General features: G+C 37.6%; 1 protein-coding gene across 1 annotated transcript in view; it reads left to right on the forward strand.

Annotated features, from left to right (window-relative positions):
- Positions 1-215: 215 nt before the first annotated feature.
- LOC129499986 (zinc finger protein 69-like) overlaps positions 216-24906 on the forward strand; it is a 36680-nt gene continuing 11989 nt past the window's right edge. The window contains exons 1-5 of the mRNA XM_055310147.1: positions 216-363; positions 10062-10274; positions 12539-12597; positions 17382-17508; positions 17762-17857. Coding sequence (XP_055166122.1) covers positions 216-363; positions 10062-10274; positions 12539-12597; positions 17382-17508; positions 17762-17857 — 643 coding nt within the window. The remainder of the gene's footprint in view (positions 364-10061; positions 10275-12538; positions 12598-17381; positions 17509-17761; positions 17858-24906) is intronic.

The raw sequence follows: 24906 nt of genomic DNA on the forward strand, positions 1-24906 counted from the left end.
AATCACTAATAGAGGAAGTGCACCTGGGGAAAGCTCGCCACAAACTGTGGACCAATCTTAGTAAAGGGCAACCCTCGGGACATTTGGGAGAAGCCAGTCAGTTAGGCAGGCCGGCTCCGGACAGAAATGTCTGCACCCTACTGCCTTCGGGAGCTGCCTCCCCACCGAGAGTGTGATTCCAGCAGTAGAGGGCCCCCATATCCCAGGGCACCCGAATGGACAAAGCCAGAGATCTTGCACTCCCCCCAAGACAGGCAGAGGCGGGGAGGCCTCTGGACAGGACAGCGAGAACTCGAGAACTCGGCTGCCGCTGGGTGCCCCCAAGCAGTGCAGATCGGTGCACCCACACCAGCCTGGGAGCATGTAGGCCAGGGCAGACGGGAAGACTGCATTAGTACTAGCAGGGAGCTGGAAACCTGGCTGCTGCTATTGTTGGTTGTCGTCCTTGTTTCACCTTGTGCCTGGGAGAGGCGGGGCCACCAGGGAACAGAGAACTCATGGGGTAAATAGCTCACACTGGCCCGGCAACTGGTGGGGGGCAGGGCTTCTCCCCCAGGTACACACACCTGCGAATCAGTATAGCAGACCCCTCCCCCGGAAGACCAGCTGGAAGTACAGGGGAAGACCAAGTTCTTGACCCAGCAGCTCTGGAAAGCACTAGGACAGAGGGAAATAGTATATAGAACTAGAGGGTCCCACCTTTTAAATTTTTTTCCCTTTTTCCATTACAATTGGTTGTTTATGCCAGACTAAAAAGTTCCAATATTTTTTCTCTTTTACCAACTTAACTACAATATTTTACGATCTCTAAATTTTTAAGTTTTTTTTCCTTTTTGTTTTTTTTTTTTAAAGATTTTATTTATTTATTCATGAGAGAGAGAGAGAGAGAGAGAGAGAGAGAGAGAGAGGCAGAGACACAGGCAGAGGGAAAAGCAGGCTCCATCAGGGAACTGGATGTGGGACTGGATCCCGGGTCTCCAGGATCACACCCTGGCTGAAGGCAGCGCTAAACCGCTTAGCCACCAGGGCTGCCCAAGATTTTCTCCTTTTTGACTGTCATATTTCTACAATTACCTGCCGTACATGTATTTTTCTCTTCTGGATTCTCTTCAACTCAATATAATTTTGGGAGATATATGAGATATGGGTTTCTCTTCTGTGCTTTTTGTTTTCTCTGCCTCACTTTGTTCTACAATGGCAGAAATTAATACCTTCTAAAACATGACCAGCATGCACCCAGAACCAAATAGAACACCATGCTGGTTCATTCTGTGAGATTATATTCTCTCTTCATTCCCATTCTGCCCCCCCCCTTCTATCTCATTTATGTCTTGGTGGCCAATGTTGGCACTTTCCACAAATATTGGTGGTTTATATAAATTTGGGACTGAGGATCTCCTAACATAAGGAACAAAATACAGTCAGAATCAAGAGGATCACTGTCTAGGAAACCTCAGGTAGACTACATTCTCTCTCCACTACCACTTCTTCAGCACCACCATCTCCAATCCACTCTTTTGTTGTTGTTCTTTTTTTCTTTTATCTCTTTTTCCTATTTACTTTTGTTTTTTTCCCCTCTTATTTCCTTTTTCTTTTTTTCTTCTTCTCTGGAATTTTTAACCTTTTACGTTTTACTACTTTGTTATAAAATTTATTTTTCACATTAGTGATCCTTTTGTTTTATTTTGTTCTGATCTTCTTTTTCATTTTCTGGTCTCTGACCTAGTCAGAATCATCTAGAGTGAAATTTACTTAGGCTGTGGTTGATACTTTTGACTCAGCCCGCTCATACAGCCACTCTGCACTGAGCAAAATGACTAGAAGGAAGAACTCACCACAAAGGAAAGAATCAGAACCAGTACTCTCTGCCACAGAGTTACAGAATATGGATTACAATTTGTTGTCAGAAAACCAATTCAGAAGCACAGTTATTAAGGTACACGTGGCCCTGGAAAAAAGCATAAAGGACTCTGGGGACTTCATTATTGCAGAATTTAGATCTAGTCAGGCCAAAACTAAAAATCAATTAAATGAGATGCAATCCAAACTGGATGTCCTAACAATGAGGGTTAATGAGGTGGAAGAAAGAGTGAGCAACATAGAAGAGAAGTTGATGTTAAGAAAGGGAGCTAAGGTAAAAAGAGAAAAACAATGAAGAGATCATGAGGAAAGGTTAAGGGAAATAAATGATAGCCTAAGAAGGAAGAATCTATGTACAGTTGGGGTTCCAGAACACGCTGAGAGGGACAAAGGGCCAGAAAGCATATTTGAACAAGTCATAACTGAGAACTACCCTAATCTGGGAGGGAAACAGGGATTCAGATCCAGGAGATAGAGAGGCCCTCAAAATCAATATACACCATTCAACACCTCAACATTTAAAGTGAAACTTGCAAATTCACTACAGATAAAGATAAAATCCTTAAAGCAGTGAGAGATAAGAGGTTCTTACCTTATATGGGGAGAAGTATCAGATTAACAGCAGACCTCTTCACAGAGACCTGCAGGCTGGAAAGGGTTGGCATGATCTATTCAGGGTAGTAAATAAGAACATTCTTTATGCAGCAAGGCTGTCCATCAGAATAGAAGGAGAGATAAAGAGCTTCCAAGATAGGCAGGAACTGAAAGAATATGTGACCACCAAACCAGCTCTGCAAGAAATATTAAGAGTGACCCTGTAAAAGAAATAGGAAGCCCAAAGAAAAAAGTCCATAAAAATAGGACTGAATAGGCATTACAATGACACTAAATTCATATCTTTCAATAGTTACTCTGAATGTGAACGGGCTAAATATTCCCATCAAAAGACAAAGGGTTTTTGGAATGGATAAAAAAGCAAAACCCATCTATTTTTTTCTATAAGAGACTCATTTTAGACCTAAGGACACCTCTAGCCTGAAAAGAAAGGTTGGGGAACCACTTGCCATTAAAATGGTCCTCGAGGGATCCCTGGGTGGCGCAGCGGTTTGGCGCCTGCCTTTGGCCCAGGGCGTGATCCTGGATACCCGGGATTGAATCCCACATCGGGCTCCCTGCATGGAACCTGCTTCTCCCTCTGCCTCTCTCTCTCTCTCTGTGTGTGTGTGACTATCATGAATAAATAAATAAAATCTTTTAAAAAAAAATGGTCCTGGGGATCCCTGGGTGGCGCAGCGGTTTGGCACCTGCCTTTGGCTCAGGGCACGATCCTGGAGACCCGGGAACGAATCCCATGTCAGGCTCCCGGTGCATGGAGCCTGCTTCTCCCTCTGCCTGTGTCTCTGCCTCTCTCTCTCTCTGTATGACTATCATAAATAAAAAAATATATTAAAAAAATGGTCCTCAAAAGAACGCTGTGGTAGCAGTCCTCATACCAGATGAATTAATGTTTATTCGAAAGATAGTAAGATATGAAGAGAGACACTGTATCATACTTAAGGAATCTATCCAACAAGAAGGCCTAACAATCATGTTGCCTAACAATCATAGGCCTAATGTCCCTAATGTGGGAGCTGTCAAGTATATGAGACAATTCATAATCAAAGTGAAGACATACTTAGATAATAATACACAGATAGTAGGAGAATTCAACATGGCAATTTCTACATATGACAGATTTCTAAGCACAATATCTCTACAGTAACAAGGGATTTAAATAATACACTGGACCAGATGGATTTCACATATATTTATAGAACTTTCCATCCCAATGCAACTGAACACACATTCTTCTCAAGTGCACATTGAACTTTCTCCAGAATAGACCACATACTGGGTCACAAATCAGGTCTTAACCGATACCAAAAGATTGGGATTGTCCCCCACATATTTTCAGACCATAATGCTTTGAAACTAGAACTGAATGACAAGAAGAAATTTGAAAGAAACTCAAACACATGGAGGTTAAAGAGCGTCCTGCTGAAAGATGAAAGGGTCGACCAGGAAATTAGAGAAGAATTAAAAAGATTCATGGAACTAATTAAAATGAACATACAACCGTTCAAAATCTTTGGGGGTACAGCAAAAGCAGTCCCAAGAGGGAAACACATCGCAATACAAGCATCCCTCAAAAAAACTGAAAAAACTCAAATACACAAGCTACCCTTGCACCTAAAGGAACTGGAGAAAGAACAGCAAATAAAACCTACACCCAGCAGAAGAGAGTTAATGAAGATCCTAGCATAACTCAAAGAAATAGAGACCAGGAGAACTGTAGAACAGATCAACAAAACCAGGAATTTGTTCTTTGAAAGAATTAGGAAGATAGATAAACCATTAGCCAGCCTTATTAAAAACAAACAGACTCAAATTAATAAAATCACGAGTGAAAAAGGAGAGATCAAAACCAATACCAAGGAAATAAAAACGATTTTAAAAACATATTATGAACTGCTATATGCCAATAAATTAGGCAATCTAGAAGAAATGGACGCACTTCTGGAAAGCCACAAACTACCAAAACTTGAACAGGAAGAAATAGAAAACCTGAACAGGCCAATAACCAGGGAGGAAATTGAAGCAGTCATCAAAAACCTCCCAAGGCACAAAAGCCCAGGGCCAGATGGCTTCCCAGGGTAATTCTATCAAACGTTTAAAGAAGAAACCATACCTATTCTACTAAAGCAGTTCGGAAAGATAGAAAAGGATGGAATACTCCCAGACTCGTTCTATGAGGCCATCATCAATTTAATTCCCAAACGAGACAAAGACCCCACCAAGAAGGAGAATTATAGACCAATATCCCTGATGAACACAGATACAAAAATTCTCAACAAGATACTAGCCAATAGGATTCAACAATACATTAAGAGGATTATTGACCATGACCAAGTGGGATTTATCCTCTGGATGCAAGGCTGGTTCAACACTCGCAAAGCAATCAATGTGATAGATCATATAAACAAGAGAAAAAAAGAGAAAAAACAAGAGCCATATGATCCTCCCAATAAATGCAGAGAAAGCATTTGACAAAATACAGCATCCATTCCTGATCAGAACTATTCAGAGCGTAGGGATAGAGGGAACATTCCTGAGCATCTTAAAAGCCATCTTCGAAATGCCCACAGCAAATATCTTTCTCAGTGGGGAAGCACTGGGAGCCTTTCCCCTAAGATCAGGAACAAGACAGGGATGTCCACTCTCACCACTGCTATTCAACATAACACTAGAAGTCCTAGCTTCAGCAATCAGGCAACAAAAAGAAAGAAGAGGCATTCAAATTGGCAGAGAAGAAGTCAAACTCTCCCTCTTCGCCGATGACATGATACTGTACATAGAAAACGCAAAAGACTCCACCCCAAGATTGCTAGAACTCATACAGCAATTCGGCACTGTGGCAGGATACAAAATCAATGCCCAGAATGCAGTGGCATTTCTATACAGTAACAATGAGTCTGAAGAAAGAGAAATTAAGGAGTCTATCCCATTTACAATTGCACCCAAAAGCATAAGATACCTAGGAATAAACATAACCAAAGAGGTAAAGGATCTACACCCTAAAAACTACAGAACACTTCTGAGAGAAATTGGGAAAGACACAAAGAGATGGAAAAATATTCCATGCTCATGGATTGGAAGAATTAATATGATGAAAATATCTATGCTACTTAGGGAAATTTACACATTTAATGCAATCCCTATCAAAATACCATGGACTTTCTTCAGAGAGTTGGAACAATTCATCTTAAGATTTGTGTGGAATCAGAAAAGACCCCGAATAGCCAGGCGAATATTAAAAAGAAAACGAGTCCTGGGGGCATCACAATGCCAGATTTCAAGTTGTACTACAAAGCTGTGATCATCAAGACAGTGTGCTCCTGGCACAAAAACAGACACATAGATCAATGGAACAGAATAGAGAACCCAGAAATGGGCCCTCAACTCTATGGTCAACTAATATTTGACAAAGCAGAAAAGACTACCCACTGGAAAAAGGACAGTCTCTTCAATACATGGTGCTGGGAAAATTGGACAGCCACATGCAGAAGAATGAAACTAGACCATTCTCTTACACCATTACACAAAGATAAACTCAAAATGGATGAAAGATCTAAATGTGAGACAAGAATCCATCAGAATCCTAGAGGAGAACACAGGCAACACCCTTTTCTAACTTGGCCACAGCAACTTCTTGCAATATACATCTGTGAAGGCAAAGGAAACAAAAGCAAAAATGAACTATTGGACTTACTCTAGATAAAATGTTTCTGCACAGCAAAAGAAACAGTCAACAGAACTAAAAGACAACCTACAGAATGGGAGAAGATATTTGCAAATGACACATCAGATAAAGGGCTTATCCAAGATCTATAAAGAGCTTATTAAACTCGACACCCAGGAAACAAACAATCCAATCATCAAATGGGCAGAGGACTGAACAGGAATTTCACCAAAGAAGACATACATATGGCCACCAAGCACATGAGAAAATGGTCCGCATCCCTTGCCATCAGGGAAATACACATCAAAACCACAATGAGATACCACCTCACACCTGTGAGAATGGTGAAAATTAACGAGACAAGAAATAACAGATGTTGGAGAGGATGTGGAGAAAGGGGGACCCTCTTGCACTGTTGGTGGAATGTGAACTGGTACAGCCACTCGGGAAAACTGTGTGGAGGTTCCTCAAAGAGTTAAAAACAGAGCTACCCTATGACCCAGCAATTGTATTGCTGGGGATTTACCCCAAAGATACAGATGCAGTGAAACGCCAGGACACCTGCACCCCAATGTTTATAGCAGCAATGTCCACAATAGCCAAACTGTGGAAGGAGCCCCGGTGTTCTTCAACAGTTGGACGGATAGAGAAGTTGTGGTTTATATATTCAATGGAATATTACTCAGCCATCAGAAAGGACAGGTTCCCCCCCATGTGCTTCAATGTGGATGGAACTAGAGGGTATTATGTTGAGTGAAGGAAGTAAATTGGAGAAGGACAATTATTTTTTTTTTGAGAAGGACAATTATTATATGGTTTCACTTATATGGGGAATATAAAAAGTAGTGAAAATATTATAGGGGAAAGGAGAGAAAATGGGAAAAATTAGAGAGAGAGACAAAGCATAAGAAACTCAACTCTTTCAAATGAACAAGGGGTAGTGGAAGGGGAAGTGGCCAGGGGCTTCGGGGACTAGGTGATGGGCAGTGAGGAGGGCACTTGATGGGATGAGCACTGCGTGTTTTACTTTATGTTGTCAAATCGGACTCCAATAAAAGATATGTATATATATTTTAAAAAATGAAGTGAAAAACACAGTTTGCCTAGGCGGCTCCTCAGTGAAGTGTACGACTCTTGATTTTAGCTTAGTGTCATGAGATTGAGTCCCACTTTGGGCACCACTTCTGATTCTCTCTATTCCTCTCCCTCTGCCCCTCTGCACCCTCCTCTAAAACAACAAACAAATACACACAATACCATTTACAATGAAATAGTTAAGAATAAATTTAAGGAAATATTTACAGAATCTACATGAGGCACCTACAATATTCAGATGAAACAAATCAAAGAAGAACAAAATAGATGGGGATATTCCATGGTAATGAATATAATTCTTAATATTGTTAAGATGTCATTTCCAACTAATTTAATCAATAGGTTCACTCAGTCTCAATCAAAATCACAGAAATTTACTTTTTAAATACCATCAAATTGATTATAATATTTGTATAGAAGCAAAAATGTCCAGAATAACCAACCCATTATTAAAGAACCAAGTCAGAAGACTGACCCTACCTAATGCCAAAAATTGGTATAAGGCTACAGTGATCAAACTAGTGTGATGTTGGAGAAAGAATCAACCAAAAAGTTAATAGAACAAATCCAAATCCAATGCACTGACTACACCTAATGCTGGTGAGGATATGGAGTAGGGAAACTCTCAGTTATTGCTGGTGAGAATGCAAAATGATATTCACTTTTGGGAGACAGTTTGGCAGTTTCTTATAAATTTAAACCGTTTCCACTATAGAATCCTGCAATTGCTCTCCTTGCTATTTACTGAATTGTTTTGAAATCTTCTGTTCATACAAAAGCCCACACACATGGGATGTCTCGATGGGTCAGTAGTTGAGCATCTGGCCTCTGCTCAGGAAGTCCCACATCCGGCTCCCTGCCTGGAGCCTGCTTCTCCCTCTGCCTCTCTCTGTGTGTCTCTCATGAATAAATAAATAAAATCTTTTTTAAAAAAGGTACACATACACATACACAAAAAGTTTTATTTTGTGATTGTAAACATTTTAAATCAGATGCTTTTCAATAGAAGAGTGTAAAAACAAACTATGTAAATCAATATAATGGAATTTTATTCAGCAATAAAAAAGAAGCGAGGTATTAAGCCAGAAAAAGACAGGGAGAGAGCTTCAATTCATCTCCTAACTGAAATAAGCCAATCTAAAAAGACTACTTACTATATGATTTTAACTATGTGACATTCTGGAAAAGGCAAAACTATTGAGATAATGAAAAGATAAATGGATGTCAGGAGTTCAAAGGGGAAATTCAAAGGGGAGAGGTTGAGTAGATACAGCACAGATTCTAGGGCAGTAAAAATGTTCTTTATATTTTAGGTCTGTGAGACTGCTCTCTATGATAATGTAATAGTGGATATTACAGTGGATGACATTATTAAATTGGCAAAACCCATTGAACTGTACAACACAAAGAGCGCTGATGTCAACTATGGGCTTTAGGTAGTAATACTATTTCATTCGTTAATTGTAGAAAATGTACTACATTAATGTAAGATACTAAAAATAGGGGATATGGTGTGTGGAGTGATGAGAAGGGATATATGGGAACTCTACTTTCTGCTCAATTATTTTATAAATCTAACACTACTCTAAAAAGGTCCACTCAAAATTTGTTTTCATGTCCTTAGGTCTCTAATTTGTTAAAAACGTCTGATGTATCCATGCATTAATTTTGAAAGAAAATTTACTGGTGGAGATGCAAAATTGATAATAATAATAATAATAATAATAATAATTGATAATAATAATTTTCTTATTTTGGGTTCTATGTATTTTGAGCAGCTAGCTTACCCCATCTCCACCCCCCAGATATACCCTGCCAAGATACGACTCTTAGGTTAATTCTTGTTCCATTTTCTAGTATTTGTTATATTGCACAGCAGTATTCATAAAAGATACTTGTGTGTATCCAGGAAAATTGATTTTAAAAGGTGTACTTCTGGAGGGGCAGTAGACTCTCCCTAACCATCCTCCTACCACCACCGCCACCACCACCACTGTCTCCCTGCTTCCATTTTTACTATGTATTAAAAATTAATTCATAGATTCAGAATGAATACTAGAAATAGTAAAATGAACATCATATGCATATTACACAAATTTAACAATTCTTAACCATATTTTCTTTTTCTAATTGTTTTGCTGAATTTTAGAAAGTAAATTTTATGTTATATAGTCACATATATGATTTAATAATCGAAAATTTCTTCTTTTAATGTTTCAAATTTTTATTTAAATTCCAGTTAGTGAACACATAGTGCAATACTGGTTTTAGTAGAAGAATTTAGTGACTCCTCACACACACGCATGCCACACAGTGCTCTCCACAGGCCCATCACCCATCCAGCCCATTCCCACCCACCTCCCCCTCCACTCAGGAATTCCCAGTCTGCTGTCCACATTCAAGAGCCTCCAAGGGGCTGCCCCTTCTCTCATTTTTTTTCCTTCCCCTATGTTCATCTGTCTTGCTCCTCAAACTCCACGTATGTATCTTTAAAAATAAGAACAATTTCCTACATCGTCCAAATATTAATCACACTAGCCAAAGTAATGGTAATTCTCCTTTGTATTTATAAGATCTAGTCTATAATCGTTTCTCCAAGTGTAGTCTCTTGCAGCTGTTGTGTTTTTCCAACTAGGATCCATCCACTCGAGAGCCACGCTTCGCAGCAATCTGCTGTCATGTCAGAGAGTTCAAGCCTAATCTACAATATCTAGGGATTCGGCTAAAGTCTCCAAGCGTCAGGTCCCATTGTCACGTCCCAACTTGCCGAGGAGGAAAAGCCTCTAAAATTACTTCCTGCGGTCTCAAAGTTTTATGGGAAATGTAGTCTTAAATGTCAAGAGCCTACAGCGCAGTCCTCTGGGAACGGTGTTCCCGGCGCTTTCAGCGCAGCGCACAGTCCGCCTCGCCCCTTGTGACCATCTTCTCTCGAGAAGGACCGGACTTCGCCTTCTTTGGGTCTCTGCGGGAGCAGAGGGCTCCCACTGGGCTGAGAGCACTGGGGTCACGGCTCCGGGAGGCCTGGGGCCTTCCAGGTCGGGTAGGTTTGTGTGTGGCGTCTGTGAGCTGCAGGTCCTGGGACTCTCCCCCCCGCCCGCCCCTGTGTGCTCGCGGGTTCCCGCCCGCTTCCGTGGTGTCTGGATGAGACATTGGTGTGTAAGTTGCTATCACAAGACCCTTTGTTTCCTTTGGTATTTCATTTAAACCTCACAATTGCCCTTATAAATATGCCATTTTAAAAGGTGAAAGGAATTTACTGGAAGCCAAATGACATACCCCCGGGTACAAGATAGTAGGTGGGAGAGGTTGGATGTAAATACAAGTACGGTTTAGTCCCTCTATACGTTGCTCTTCCAATATCTTTCTGCCCCAAACCAAGAGTTGCAACCTTTGAGCTTTTAGCAGAATAGCCTGTCCCCACATTTGCAGAGATAGGGTTGTGAAGTGAATATGGACAGAGTCTTACAACGTGGTAAATATATCCTGGGATTTGTGGATTCTTTTAAGAGCCCCTGAGACTCTTGAGCCTTCCTGCAGCATCTAAGGTATTTCCATCCTCAAAGGCACAGTCTGTTAATCTAATGCAGTGCTGGCCAATAGAAAATGGAAACTAAATGTAATTTTAAATTTTTCAGTAGCAACAATAAAAAGAGATGAAATTAATAATACTGATGTGTTTAACTCAGTATATCCAAATTGTTATTTTGATTTGTGGCACTAGCCACACACACTTCAGGTGTAGTAGTTGCATGCAGCTGATGGCCACGTTATTGGATAGTACATTTGTAGTAGTTGATTCCAAAGTCAGGTATAGAGTGTTAAGTGGAGGTTTCAAATATATCAAATTTGTTTCTCAGCCCCAGATCCCAGCCCCTTTGTAGTAAAGCAACTCTTTTTTTTTTTAAGATTTTAAATCTTTAGGTTTTATTAAGATCTTATTAAAGATTTTATTTATTCATAGAGACAGAGAGAGGCAGAGACACGGGCAGAGGGAGAAGCAGGCTCCATACAGGACACCCCACGTGGGACTTGATCCTGGGTCTCCAGGATCACACCCCAGGCTGCAGGAGGCGCTAAACCGCTGTGCCACCGGGGCTACCCTGTAGTAAAGTAACTCTTAAGACTGGAAAAAGAGAGCCCTAGGAACAACTGTCACTTAGAAGAACAGCTGTCCTGACAGGTTCCTCACTGGAGCTTCAGAGCAGAAGCAGAAGTTTCAAGCACGGGTCCTGATTCCCTCCACCAGAAGCAATTCTTGATCTCTGTATAGCATGAGTTAGATTTGGTGATAGCATCACATGCAGAAGCCATCACAGATGCGTGACAGTGGGCACTGGACTAGCTTGCAGAAGGTGGTAACCTGAGATTGAGAGGGATAGGTGACTGTCAGACTGTACAGGAAAAGGCACTTCACTGGATGGCTGGTAAGGACTTGATGCCCAGGGAAGGTTTAACGAGCCAGAACTGACGAAATCCTAAATAGCACCCAGTTTCTTCTTTCTCCCTTCTTTCCAGATTATGAGCTGCCTTCATAGCATACCCATCACCACATGTGGCATCTAGAGTTAGGCTGGTACTCCCTTTTTCCTGAGTGTAGGGAATGACAAAAGGATAGTGGAAAAAAGGTTTTCTATATTAGACACTTTTGGAAGCTCAAAATATTGGGCCTGAAATGAATGATTTTTGTAAAGACACCCAGGCAGAATCAAGAACTTAAGCACAGTGCTGTTTATTTACACAGGTCAATACTATAAGCATCTTACTAAAAAATTTGTTTTAGAATTTGCAACCAATTTAGAAAACAAAGTTAGAAAAAATATTTCTTGCATAAAGCATCCCATCTTTATTTTGGAGTTCTCTGGGGGAAGCTCTAATTCAAGGTGTAAAGACAATACAAATTTGATTAACAATCCCATCTAAATAGGTTTTTAAAGCATTAGTTTAAGTGAAGGTGCAAAATTTTACCTTTGTATACCTGAATTTGTTTAACCACTATCCTCTTGTTTTATTTTGTTTTTTTTGTTGTTCTTACTTAGAAGGGGACAGAAATTGTTAATTCATTGACTTCTGAGTTTCACAGCAGTGAAAATGCAAGGTTAAATCCACATAATCATATCGGAGATGCACATATTCAGGTCCTACCTCTGTGTAGTCCTTCCTGTTCCTCTTAAAAATGTCAAAAGGACATTCTTCTGTAGGGAAACCTTTTTTTCCAGCTGGTGTTATGAGATTTTTAGGTAAATGAAAATAGTTGTAAGGCACACCAGGTTTCTGATGACCTTATTTCTTTTTCTTCTTTCCCAGCTGAACCTTTTAATTTCTTTACATCCTTTGAGGAGCAGCAGAAAATGAACATAGTGCAGGTGAGTTCTTTTTTAATAACCTGTTTGTTTACGGTGGATTTTATAAGGACTTAAGTGTCCATTAACATGAAAAAGTAGAAATAGAAACAGATCAGATGCATTCAGAGATGGAAATACAGATGAATAGCAGAGTAAAGGTGGCATATGGATATGCAGGTCCTCTTACATTACAAATTTACCAAATTGGAACTCCAAATTTATTTCTGAGTTTTGGTAGCCTTGTCAGGGTGTCAAACAGTACTGCTTTAAAGGTTGACATTAGTGAGAAAGGTTAAGCAAACTGATACCACATGGAATGTTAAAATATTTATAGATTTTGAAAAACCTTCATTTTTCTAGTGGATGATTTAGTTAACTTTTCAGTAGTTACTAAAGTAATATAGAACATGGTCTCTACTTGTTCTTCAATAAAAGTAGGAGACATAATGCTAAATGTGAACTTGGTCAGTTCTGTTTTCCAGAAGCTCAAATACAGGGGTTGAATTCGACATTGTTCTAATGAATCAACTGAATATCCCTTAAAATTACTCTCCATAAATATTTTGAGTACCCATGATACTCAGGTTGCTCAGCAGACAGTTTAAAATTGTGTTTTCTTTCAAACATTTCAACCTGTTGTATTTACACTTCAAACCTCTACACGATGCTTTGGTTTCTCTCTCCACTTGCCTGTCATATCTAGTGACCGGAGACTTGATTATACTCAAATCTATTGGGTCTTGTCCAATCCTTTCCTTATCTGATTTTTCTGTAGCATTTGCTTCTACTTTTTCACTCTTTCTGGAAGGTTTCTTTGTTTATAATATCCATGACACCATCCATTGACTCCATCCTTCCAGGGCTTATTTCTTTATCTTCTTTCTCTTTCCTTTCATGTTCCTCATTCCCAGTTTATGATGTTGGCCCTTTAATCTGCTCTATTATTCTTGGAATGGTTTCATTCTCTTTATTTTCTTTATAAGCTTTATTGAGATTCAATTCACGTACTATGCCTTTGACCCATTTAAAATGTAGAATTCAGTGATGTTTTAGTATACTTACAGATTTGTGCAAATATCACCACAGTCAATTTTAGAACATTTTCATCACCTTAAAAAGTAACTCCATATTTTATTCCCTCTCATCTACTCATTTCCCCAAACCCCAAGCAACCACTAATCTATTTTCTGTCTGTATAGATTTGCTAACCCTGTATTATTCCTGTATGGCAGTTCTGCCTATGGCAAATTTTGTTTTTGTTTATCTGGGAAGGTTTTAATTTTTTCTATTTTTGCTGAATATACAACTTTCTTGGTTGACAACTTTTTTCTTTCAGCACTTGTCATACATCATTTCACTGCTTTCTGTCCTCCATGGTTTCTGATTAGTAATCTGCTTTTAATACTGTTGTACGTGATGAATCACTTCTTTCTTGCTGCTTTCAGTATTGTCTCTTTGTCTTTATTTTTTGACAGTTTGATTATCATGTGTCTAAGTGTGGATCTCTTACTCCAGATTTATCCTTATTGAAGTTTATTGAGCTTCTTGGATTTGTAGATTAATGTTTATCATGAAATTTGGAGACTTCTTGGCCATTATTTCTTCAAATATTCTTTCAGACTTTATGTCTGGGACTGATGCATATGTTGGTAAGCTTGATGCTATCCCATAGTTCATTTTTTGTCATTTTTCTTTCTGTTTTTCACAGTATGTAATTTCAATGAGCATATTGTCCAGTCTGTTCATTCTTTCTTTTACCTGCTCAAATCTGCTAGAGAATCCCTCTGGTGAAATTTTGATTTAGTTATTGTATTTTTCAACTCTTGAGTTTCTATATAATTTCTATTTGTTGTTAAAATTTCTCTTTTTATTGATATTCTTTATTCAGTGAAATGTTTTCTTTTCTTTTCCTTCAGTCTTTGGATATTGTTTTTGCTAGGTATTTGACCATATTTAATATAGCTGATTTAAGGTCATTGTCTAGTAAGTTCAATGTCTGCTTCCTTAAGAGCAATTTCTGTTGATTATACCTTTTCTGTATATGGGCCTTCCTTTGTTTCTTTCCTTGTTTACTAATTTTTTGTTGAAAATAGGACATTTTAAATAAAAGAATGTGGCAATTATATAATTAGAATTTCTCTCCTCCATCGGGATCATTGTTGAAATTTATTTGTTCAGTGACTTTTTAAAAAATTCTGTAGAGCCTGTGTATCTTGTATCTGAGGCGGTTGAAGTGTCTACAGAAATTTCGTTAAATGCGTAAAACGAGTAGGTCTCCCAGTCTTTGCTAAGGGGCTCTTTGCATGTCACATAATTTTTTCAACAGTTAGATACCTTATAACTGCATTAGCCTAGACTTCTCTAATGCCACGCCTCTGGGGCATCTGTAAGCGACAGCTCAGGGCCTTCTCACATTTTTCCTCAGTATGCTCACAGCCTTAAGCATATGCATAGCTCTTTGCAAGTATGAGGCCTCCTGGATTCTTAGGACTATATCAGAGCTTTTCAAAAACATTTATGAACATCTCATTATCCAGCTATTCCTTTCAAGCTTCTTGGTTAAGCCATGGTTTGCCTCAGCTGTTATCTACCACTTTGGGTAGCCAATTAATTTAAAGAAATGCCTTCAGTTTTTGATGAATGACAAGTGAGGTCAATATTTTACACACTGAGCTCTGAGTTAGCTCAAATAAAGGCATCCTTATAAGTAGAGTCTCTCAGGAAACCACCAAACAGGCCAAATAATGACAATTTTTTGTGAATGAGGCTTTGATGAATCTCTAGCCTACTTTTGGTGGTGGTGTGGTGGCCATGCTGCTGGTTATCAAACTATTTTGGACTTGGAAGGAGAGGGATGAGAACAGGGTAAGTTAAAAGGTCACATTCTTACTGTGATTCACCTGTTTTGTTTTTGTTTATTTTTTACAAATGTTTTGAAGATAGCCTTTGTTAATTTTTATAACTTTTGCCAGTTTTTTTTTTTTAAAGGATTTTATTTATTTATTGAGAGAGCAAGAGAGAGCATGAGTGAGAGGAAGGGGCAGGAGAGAAACAGAGGGAGAATTTCATGCAGACTCTGTGCTGAGTGTGGAGGCTGACGGGTTCAATCCCACAATCCTGAGATCATTATGCGAGCTGAAATCAAGAGTTGGACATTTAACCAACTGAGCTACCCAGGTGCCCTAATTTTTGCTAGTTTTTGCATAGTTTTTATGAAGGAGAGAATTTGCTTGGATCCTTTACTTCACTATTTTGTCACTTGTTAGCTTATATTTTTTAATCCAAGTGATTTTATTAAGTCAGATATTAAAGAGATTGGCAAAAATGAAAGTAGTGCCACTTTTTTTCCCTATTTTTTTTTTAGTTTTGGAGAATATAATTAAATTTTTCCTTTTTTTAGGTCAAAATTTTTAAGAGATATTCCTGTTCTCTTATTTATTTGTTTTAGTTACCAGCTGCTACTACTATTGAGTTTCACATGCAGGAGGTACTCACTTAGTAATACTGAAGACATGAATGAACAAATAATTGTATACATAACACTGGGGGGAGAAAAAAATTTCTGTCCTATGATCTCTTAGTCTTCCCTTTCATTTCTACTTTTAATTATTATAAGAACATTTAACATGCGATCTACCCTCAGCACATTTTTAGGTGGAATTTAATAATTTTGCATAACTAAAACTAAATACCTGTTGAATAGCAACTCCAATTCCTCCCCAGCCCCTTTGAAGTCTTTTGTTATGGAAATTTTCCTTTTTCTCATTTTCCGAGATTCTACCATTTCCTGACTCTTACTACTTTTCAGAAAGCTTTTTCTTTGGCTTTTGTGGCCTATACTTTGTATGCCAGCCTCTTTAATATTCATGCTTCCCTAAATGCTATTTGGTGTTTTTCTTTTCTCAGTCCCATATAGGATGTATAGCATATAGCTCAAGTTGCCGTCTGCCTCTTATAATTTTAGTTAACCACCTAAATTGCTAGTAACTCCTAAGTGATCGTCTTCATCTTAGACTTCCTTTCTATATTCTAAAACCACATATATATACTAATTTAAAGAATAGTTCCAGCTTTATGTTCACAGACTCTTTAGGAACAACATGAACAGGTCTGTCTCACTAAAACTTCTAACATTTCTTTTTCCTGTTGTTTCCTAAATGTCAGTGTTTGGCACTAGCCTTCCAGGAGCTGCTCGTTCAGTTAGACTGGATGGTTGTATAAGAAAGGAGTTATCAAATTGGTTGCTGCTTCTGCTCTGTGACTATATGCTTATCCTTATATTCATTGCTGTTACTTCTGTGTAAATAACATTCACTTATATTGGTCTCTGTGTCTCCAAATCCTTGGTAAGTTGTTCTTTGCTCTTCATGAGCTCTAAATTTATATATCTTTATATCTGTATTTATACCTAAATTTAATCATGTAAGATATCTCTACAGCTTGCATGTACCTTCTTTGTCTCCCATTATTTACAATGATGATGTCTAAGGAGAGAATGAACATTTTAGAATTCTCTAGAATACCCACAGTAATCCCTCAGGATGAAGAGGAAGAGTTATAGGAAATCTCTTTACATTGAAATTTTTTGTCTTAAAAAATCTATAATTCATAAACAGATAAATGAATTGTAAGTTAAAAACCTTTTTAACTGAGTAACTCCACAGTTAAAGACAAAATTAGGTCAGAAATAGTCATCTTTGATAAGCATGTCTTTTAGAGCTTAAGAGTAAACAGAGAAAGTAGTAATTCTCAAAGATATTTTCTGAACATAATTCTGAATCTTTGAACAAAACATGTTGTTACAGGGATCCATGTCATTTGAAGATGTGATTGTGGTATTTACCCAGGATGAATGGCAGTATGTGAGCCCTGCACAAAGGACTCTGTACAGAGATGTGATGCTAGAGAACTATAGCCACCTCCTCTCAGTGGGTAAGCAGACCTTATTATGTGACTTACTTTAAATTAAATTTCCTTTTTTTAAAAGTTATCAAGACACATGGATTCTTTGTAGAGAAGAGTGTAATACAGGCTTTTGAGTAAGAGGTCAAAGGTACCTGAAGACTTGAGGAAAACAGAAACAATGGAAAATTTCAAATGAGCACATTTATTTTGGTACTCATGCTGCTGTATCAAAAAGCCCATGGATCTGATCTATATATACTCTCAATTGTCATTTTTACAGAGTATTGCACTACCAAACCCAAGATGATCTTCAAGTTGGAGCAAGGAGAAGAGCCCTGGTCCTTAGGGGAAGAATTCCTAAACCAGAGGTACCTAGGTGGGTGAGCACTGATGGAAGGAAACACTTAGAGTAGTTAAACTTTTAGGGGAATACCTTTGAAAGTTTTGTTTGGTTCGTTGGTTCTTTTACCCTTTTAAATAGCTCTACTGAGGTACTATTTACATATCATATAATCCACCAATGTAAAGGGTACAATTCAGTGCCTATTCATATAATCATAGATATGTGTAAACCACACCACAGTCCATTTTCATCATTTCAAAAAGAAACCTCATACTCTTAGGATGCCTGGGAGGCTCAGCAGTTGAGCGTCTGCCTTCTGCTCAGGTCGTGATCCTGGGGCACAGGATCAGCTCCTTTTGGGGGAGCCTGCTTCTCCCTCTGCCTATGTCTCTGCCTCTCTCTCTCTCTCTCTCTCTCTGTATCTCTCATGAATAAATAAAATCTTTAAAAAAAAAAAAAAAAGAAATCTCATACTCTAGCTATTCCTCCCTGTCCTTCTGTCCAAGCAATCACTAATCTACTTTTTGTCTAGATGTGACTATTGCAGACATTTCATGTACCATGCAATCATACATTATGTGATCTTTTTTGATTGGTTTCTTTCACATAGAATTAAAAGGTTTATATGTACTTTATTGATCCTTCTTATGGCAAAATAATGTTTCATGGTATGTTTTTGCCACATTTGTTTGCCCATTCATTCAATTTACATTTGGGATTCTGCCTTTTGGCTATTGAATAATCTGATAGAAACATTCATTTACAAGTTTTTCATAGATGTACATTTTTGGGGGGCAGTGAGGGGACATGATGCTTTTATTTCTCTTATTGAGTTATACTTGATAGCTAAATTGCTGGGTTGTGTGGTAACTGTTTCAGGAACTTCCAGACTATTTTCCACAGTGCCTGTACTATTTTTCATTCCTAATAATAGCATATGAGGGTTCTAATTTTTCCACATCTTCATCAACACTTGTTATTATCTGACTTTTTTATTTAGCCATCCTAGTAGATGTGAAGTGGTATATTTCTGAAATTTTGATGTGCATTTCTGTACTAGTCATTTGGCCTGGCATAATAAATGCCATAGTCTGGATGCCCTAAACAACAGAAATTTATTTCAGTTCTGGAAGCTGAAAGTCCAACATCCGGGTGTCAACATAATTAATTTCTGGTGAGGCTTCTTCCTGGCTTGCAGATGACTGCCTTCAGATTGTGTCCTCATATAGCCTTTCCCCTTTGCTTTCAGGGAGAGAGAGCTTTGATGTCTCTTCTTATTATTATAAGGACACCTACCCCCTAAGAATTTGAGCTCTACCCTTATGACTTCATTTAGCCTTAATTATTTCCACAAAGGCCTTATCACCAAATATAGTTACTTGAGGATCAGAGCTTCAACGGTGTAAATTTGAAGGGAGATATAATTCAGTCCCTAACAATTTACCTGATCACTGGTGATGTCAACCATTTTTCCATGTGCTTATTGGTATTTGTGTAAACTAGTAAACAATTGCAGAAACTTCAAAAATTATAGTTTCAATATAGTTCTTAGAGCAAAGGAGTAAAATCATCCTAAGTGTTTACTGAAAGTTCTTATTGTAAAGCTTTCAGTCAGACAACATAACATGAAGATTGACATAATTTTTAGATCAGGCATATTTCCCAGTCACTAGTTGTAAATGATTTGATCATATTGTTGGCTAAAGAAGATACCCTGAAATAAGTATCTTTGAAATATTGCAGTAAAAGAATAGTAAGGTTATTAAATAAAAAAATGAAATAATTTAGGGTTTTGTGTTATTATTCAGGTTTAGGCAGTAAGTGAATTAACTTAGTGGTGCCTAGGTGGCTCAGTCAGTTAGGTGTCTGCCTTCAGCTCAGGTCATGATCTCAGAGTCCTGGGGTTAAACTCTGTATTGGGCTCTCTAATCAGTGGGGAGTCTGCTGCTCCCGCTGCCCCACACCCCACTTGTGTTCTTTCACTCCCTCTCTCTCAAATAAATACATAAAATTTTTAAAATAAATAGATAAATAAATAAATTCATTAACTTTAAAGAAGACCCTCTGATCAAGAGCACAGGTCAAAGTAAACCCTTAAGCATTTGAGTAACTGCACCAAGCAATATCATACCAGCTATCATAAAACACAAAATGATGGGGTTCTAAGAACTTAAAACTCACCATGATTAGGAGATAATAGTGTACCTCATCTGATTAGAGATACTATGAACATTAAATAAGTATGTCTATATGGGATATAAATGATATTTATATTAAAGTCAACCAGGGGTGCCTGGATGGCTCAATAGGTTAAGCATCTGCCTCTGGTTCAGGTCATGATCTTGGGGTCCTGGGATCCAGTCCCATGACAGGCTCCCTGCTCAGTGGGGAATGTGCCTCTCCCTCTGTCTGCCCTTCCCCATGCTTGTTCTTTTCCCTGGCTCTCTCAAAGAAATAAAATCTTAAAAAAAAAAAAGGTGAATCATATATTTGTATGTGTATCCTAAAATCAAAGAAGCCTTTTATATTCCCATAGATTAATCATGATAGTGAAAATACAATATTACTGTAGAAAGAAAACCTCAATAAATCTAATAAATTAGAATCCCATTAGTAATATTCTCAACATAATTTGATAAATATAGAAGTTAATGAGATAAAAAAACTCTTAACATGGATATTTAAAAAATTATCTTTTTTTTTAAATAAATTTATTTTTTATTGGTGTTCAATTTGTCAACATACAGAATAACACCCAGTGCTCATCCCATCAAGTGCCCTTTCAGTGCCCACCACCCAATCACCCCCACCCCCGGGCCACCTCCCCTTCCACCACCCCTAGTTCGTTTCCCAGAGTTAGGAGTCTCTCATGTTCTGTCTCCCTTTCTGATATTTCCCACTTATTTTTTCTCCTTTCCCCTTTATTCCCTTTCACTATTTTTTATATTCCCCAAATGAATGAGACCATATAATGTTTGTCTTTCTCTGATTGACTTATTTCACTCAGCATAATACCCTCCAGTTCCATCCACGTTGAAGCAAATGGTGGGTATTTGTCGTTTCTAATGGCTGAGTAATATTCCATTGTATACATAAACCACATCTTCTTTATCCATTCATCTTTCGATGGACACCAAGGCTCCTTCCACAGTTTGGCTGCTATGTGGACATTGCTGCTATAAACATCGGGGTGCAGGTGTCCCGGCATTTCATTGCATCTGTATCTTTGGGGTAAATCCCCAGTAATGCAATTGCTGGGTCGTAGGGCAGATCTATTAAAAAAAAATTTTAAAAACGATATCAAACCCAAAATTGCATGACATATACAAAATAATTGTGCATATTATAAACCTTAGGATATAGCTAAATTAATGAACAGGTAAATTGGTAGTCCTAGTAATAAATTAAGCAAGAATAATAGCAGGTATACTAACACACAGAATTTAAAAGTGAAATTAAAAATTGATAACCTAGAAGACTGAGAAATTATAGAATGTTTCTTAGAATAGAAAAGAGTAGGGATCCCTGGGTGGCGCAGCGGTTTGGCGCCTGCCTTTGGCCCAGGGCGTGATCCTGGAGACCCGGGATCAAATCCCACGTCAGGCTCCCGGTGCATGGAACCTGCTTCTCCCTCTGCCTGTGTCTCTGCCTCTCTCTCTCTCTGTGTGACTATCATAAATAAATAAAAATTAAAAAAAAAGAATAGAAAAGAGTAAAATGAATGAATTTTAGCTAACCCTAACAAAAACAAAAGAAGCACTCATATAATAAATTCAATATTATAAACATCTAATGCAGTATCAAAGTAAATCTCGTTCATAGGAAGGTTGTGGTAGGATTGGCCCCATCAGATATGTAAAGCTCTGAGAGTTGTGTGGAACTGGAAGTAGGATAGTTTAATAAATTAGTGAAACAGAAAAGAAAACTCAAGAAAAAAAGTATATGCTTCATAGATAATTGGTCTTTGACAGATGGCACTATCCCTATAGAACAGTGGGAAGAAAGAATCCCGGAGTAACCTTATGAAATGAAAAATGAGATTCAGGTGGCTTAAAGGCCTGATTTCTTTTTAAAGCAAAACTAGAAATATTCTTTTTTTTTTTTTTAAGATTTTATTTATTTGAGAGAGAGAGTGAGCAGTGGCAGGGGGAGCAGAGAGAGAGGGAGAAGCACAGACTCCCTGTTGAGCAAGGAGCCCCGTATGGGGCCTATTCCCAGGACCCTAGGATCATGACCTGAGCTGAAGGCAGACACTTAACAGACTGAACCACCCAGAGGCCCTAAAACTAGAAATATTCTATATTATAATAATGAAAATGTGGTCATGACTCTGCTTAGGAAAGGGATTAATAAGATATAAAAAGTATTAACCAGGGGAAAATTGCAGTAAATATATCCTATTTTACTCTGCCTGCTAAGTACAGCTGAATATGTATGTGTGTGTGTGTGGTGTATGTGTGTATATCTATACATGTATATGTATACATGGAAATCTGTGTATATATCTGTGTGTATATATATGTGTATATATATACATGTATGTCTGTGTATATATGTATGTTTATATATCTATATATGTATACACGTATATCTGTGTATATATCTATGTATATATGTATGTATATATACATATATGTATACATGTATATATACCTATGTATCTATATATGTATACATATCTATATATATCTATAATTGTGTATATATGTGTATATATATGAGTATCTGTATATATGTATGTGTATCTATATATGTATATCTGCGTGTATATGTGTGTATATATGTGTGTGTATATGTATATCTGTGTAAATATGTCTATATATGTGTGTATACCTATGTATAGGTGTATATGTGTGTATATATCTATATATCTTTATCTGTGTGTATATATCTGTATGTGTGTATATGTGTGCATATATGTGTATATCTGTATATATATCTATATATATACATATGTATATATACTTATATATGTGTGTATATGTATATCTGTGTGTGTGTATATTTATATATGTATATAGGTATGTTTGTATATATATATCTAAATACGTGTGTGTGCGTATATATCTACAAATATATGATATATACACATAGAACAAATGTAGTATTCTGAAAGATTTTATAAAACAAGGTGAGCTAGGAACATTGGCACATAATTAAATACAGGACGTTTAGTGTTAGGGGAAGGCTGGTGGGGACCCTGATATCTCAACCCCCACATCATTAATGTGACAGCCTACACCTCTACCTCCCAAAGGTGTCAGTGGAGGGTTAGTGGTGAGCATGGACTTCTGTCCACATTTGGCAATAGTGAAACTGCATTCTACTTCTTTTGTTGGCATTGTTTCAGAGGAGGTTGGCTAAAATTGAATATTCAACTCTTTGATTTTCTCTTAAGGATCTTATATTTGTTCTGTCTAGAAATATCCAAACTCAAAGTAAAGACAGATTTATTCATGTTTTCTTCTAGAAATTTTTAAATTTCATATTTTATGTTTTGTAATTCATTTGGCGTTAGTTTTCATAGACAGGATATGTGTCAAGTTTAAATTTTTAAAAATGAGAATCCAGTTATTCTAGTGCCATTTATCGAAAAGATTATCCTTTCCCTACTGACTAGCATTTCAGTTCTGAATGCTTGTTCTGAAAAAATGGATAAATGTATATTTTGTATATGGTACATAAGTTTATGCGTATATGATTGTACCTATATTCTGTACATTTAAGACTATTTCTGTGGTATCTCTTTTTTTATTTATTCATCTTCATATCCATATATACTTCATATCCACATTAATGTTACTATTCTAGATTCTTTTTTTTAATAGATTATTTATTTATTTGTTCATGAGAGACACAGAAAGAAAGAGAGAAACAGAGACACAGGCAGAGGGAGAAGCAGTCTCCATGCAGGGAGCCTGACGTGGGACTCAATCCTGGGTGCTAAACCACTGAGCCACCCAGGGATCACCACCATTCTAGATTCTTAATTAGGTCTTGAAATCAGGTAATGTAAGTCCACCAACTTTCTTCTGTATATATTTTAAAACATGCATTTTTTTTAAAATTTTTTATTTATTCATGAGAGACACAGAGAGAGGCAGAGACATAGGAAGAGGGAAAAGCAGGCTCCCCAAAGGGAGCCCAATGCAGGACTTGATCAGGACCCCAGAATCATGGCATGAGCTAAAGGCAGACGCTCAACCACTGAGCCACCCAGGTTCCCCTAAAACAAGCTTTTTGATATTTACAAAAAGCATGCCAGTTTTTCAATTGGGCATGTATTGAATTTATAAAACACAGAGGTTTAACATCTTAAAAAGATTGGAGTCTTCCAATCCATAAAGGACATATACATCAATTAAGTGGGACAGTTAGAGAGGGAGACAAACTATGCAAGACTCCTGACTCTGGGAAACAAAGGGTTGTGGAATGGGAGGTGGGTGGGGGTGGGTAATTGGGTGACAGGCACTGAGGAGGGCATTTGATGGGATGAGCACTGGGTGTTATACTGTATGTTGGCAACTTGAATTTAAATTAAAAAAATAAAGACCATTGCTTTACAACAACAAAAAAATACCTCCTTTTACTTATGATTTCTTTGATCAGTAGTTTTCAGCATACAGATACCAAGTATTTTCGTTTTTTGTTTTCAGCATCATGGTAAATTATATTCTTTGTTTGACTTAAAAATTCTAATAGTAATTGTGTATGATTGGCTTTAGTATTGGCTTTGTAGTTTTCCCTTGCTGAAAATACTAAGGAACTTTTCTGAAGATGTTTCTGTGGTTCTCAATGTATATTTTGTATCTTTTATTTCTGTTCTTGCCATATTGCTATTGGTTAGAACTTCCAGTACAGTCTGGAATAGAGGCACTGACGGTAGACATTCTTGACTTTTTCTAATCTTAGGGTTTAAGTATTCTCTCTCTTAAGTACAGTGTTAGTTCTAGGCTGTTTATAGATTCCCTTTACAATAGGTTAATGGATCCATTCTGAATTTTGTGAAGTAGTATTTGTCTTAAATTATGTGATTGTATGGTTTTAATTCAATAAGTGATTAATATGATGGATAACATTGA

This window comes from Nyctereutes procyonoides, unplaced genomic scaffold (assembly GCF_905146905.1).
Source record: "Nyctereutes procyonoides isolate TBG_1078 unplaced genomic scaffold, NYPRO_anot_genome, whole genome shotgun sequence".
In the NCBI taxonomy this organism is placed as follows: Eukaryota; Metazoa; Chordata; class Mammalia; order Carnivora; family Canidae; genus Nyctereutes; species Nyctereutes procyonoides.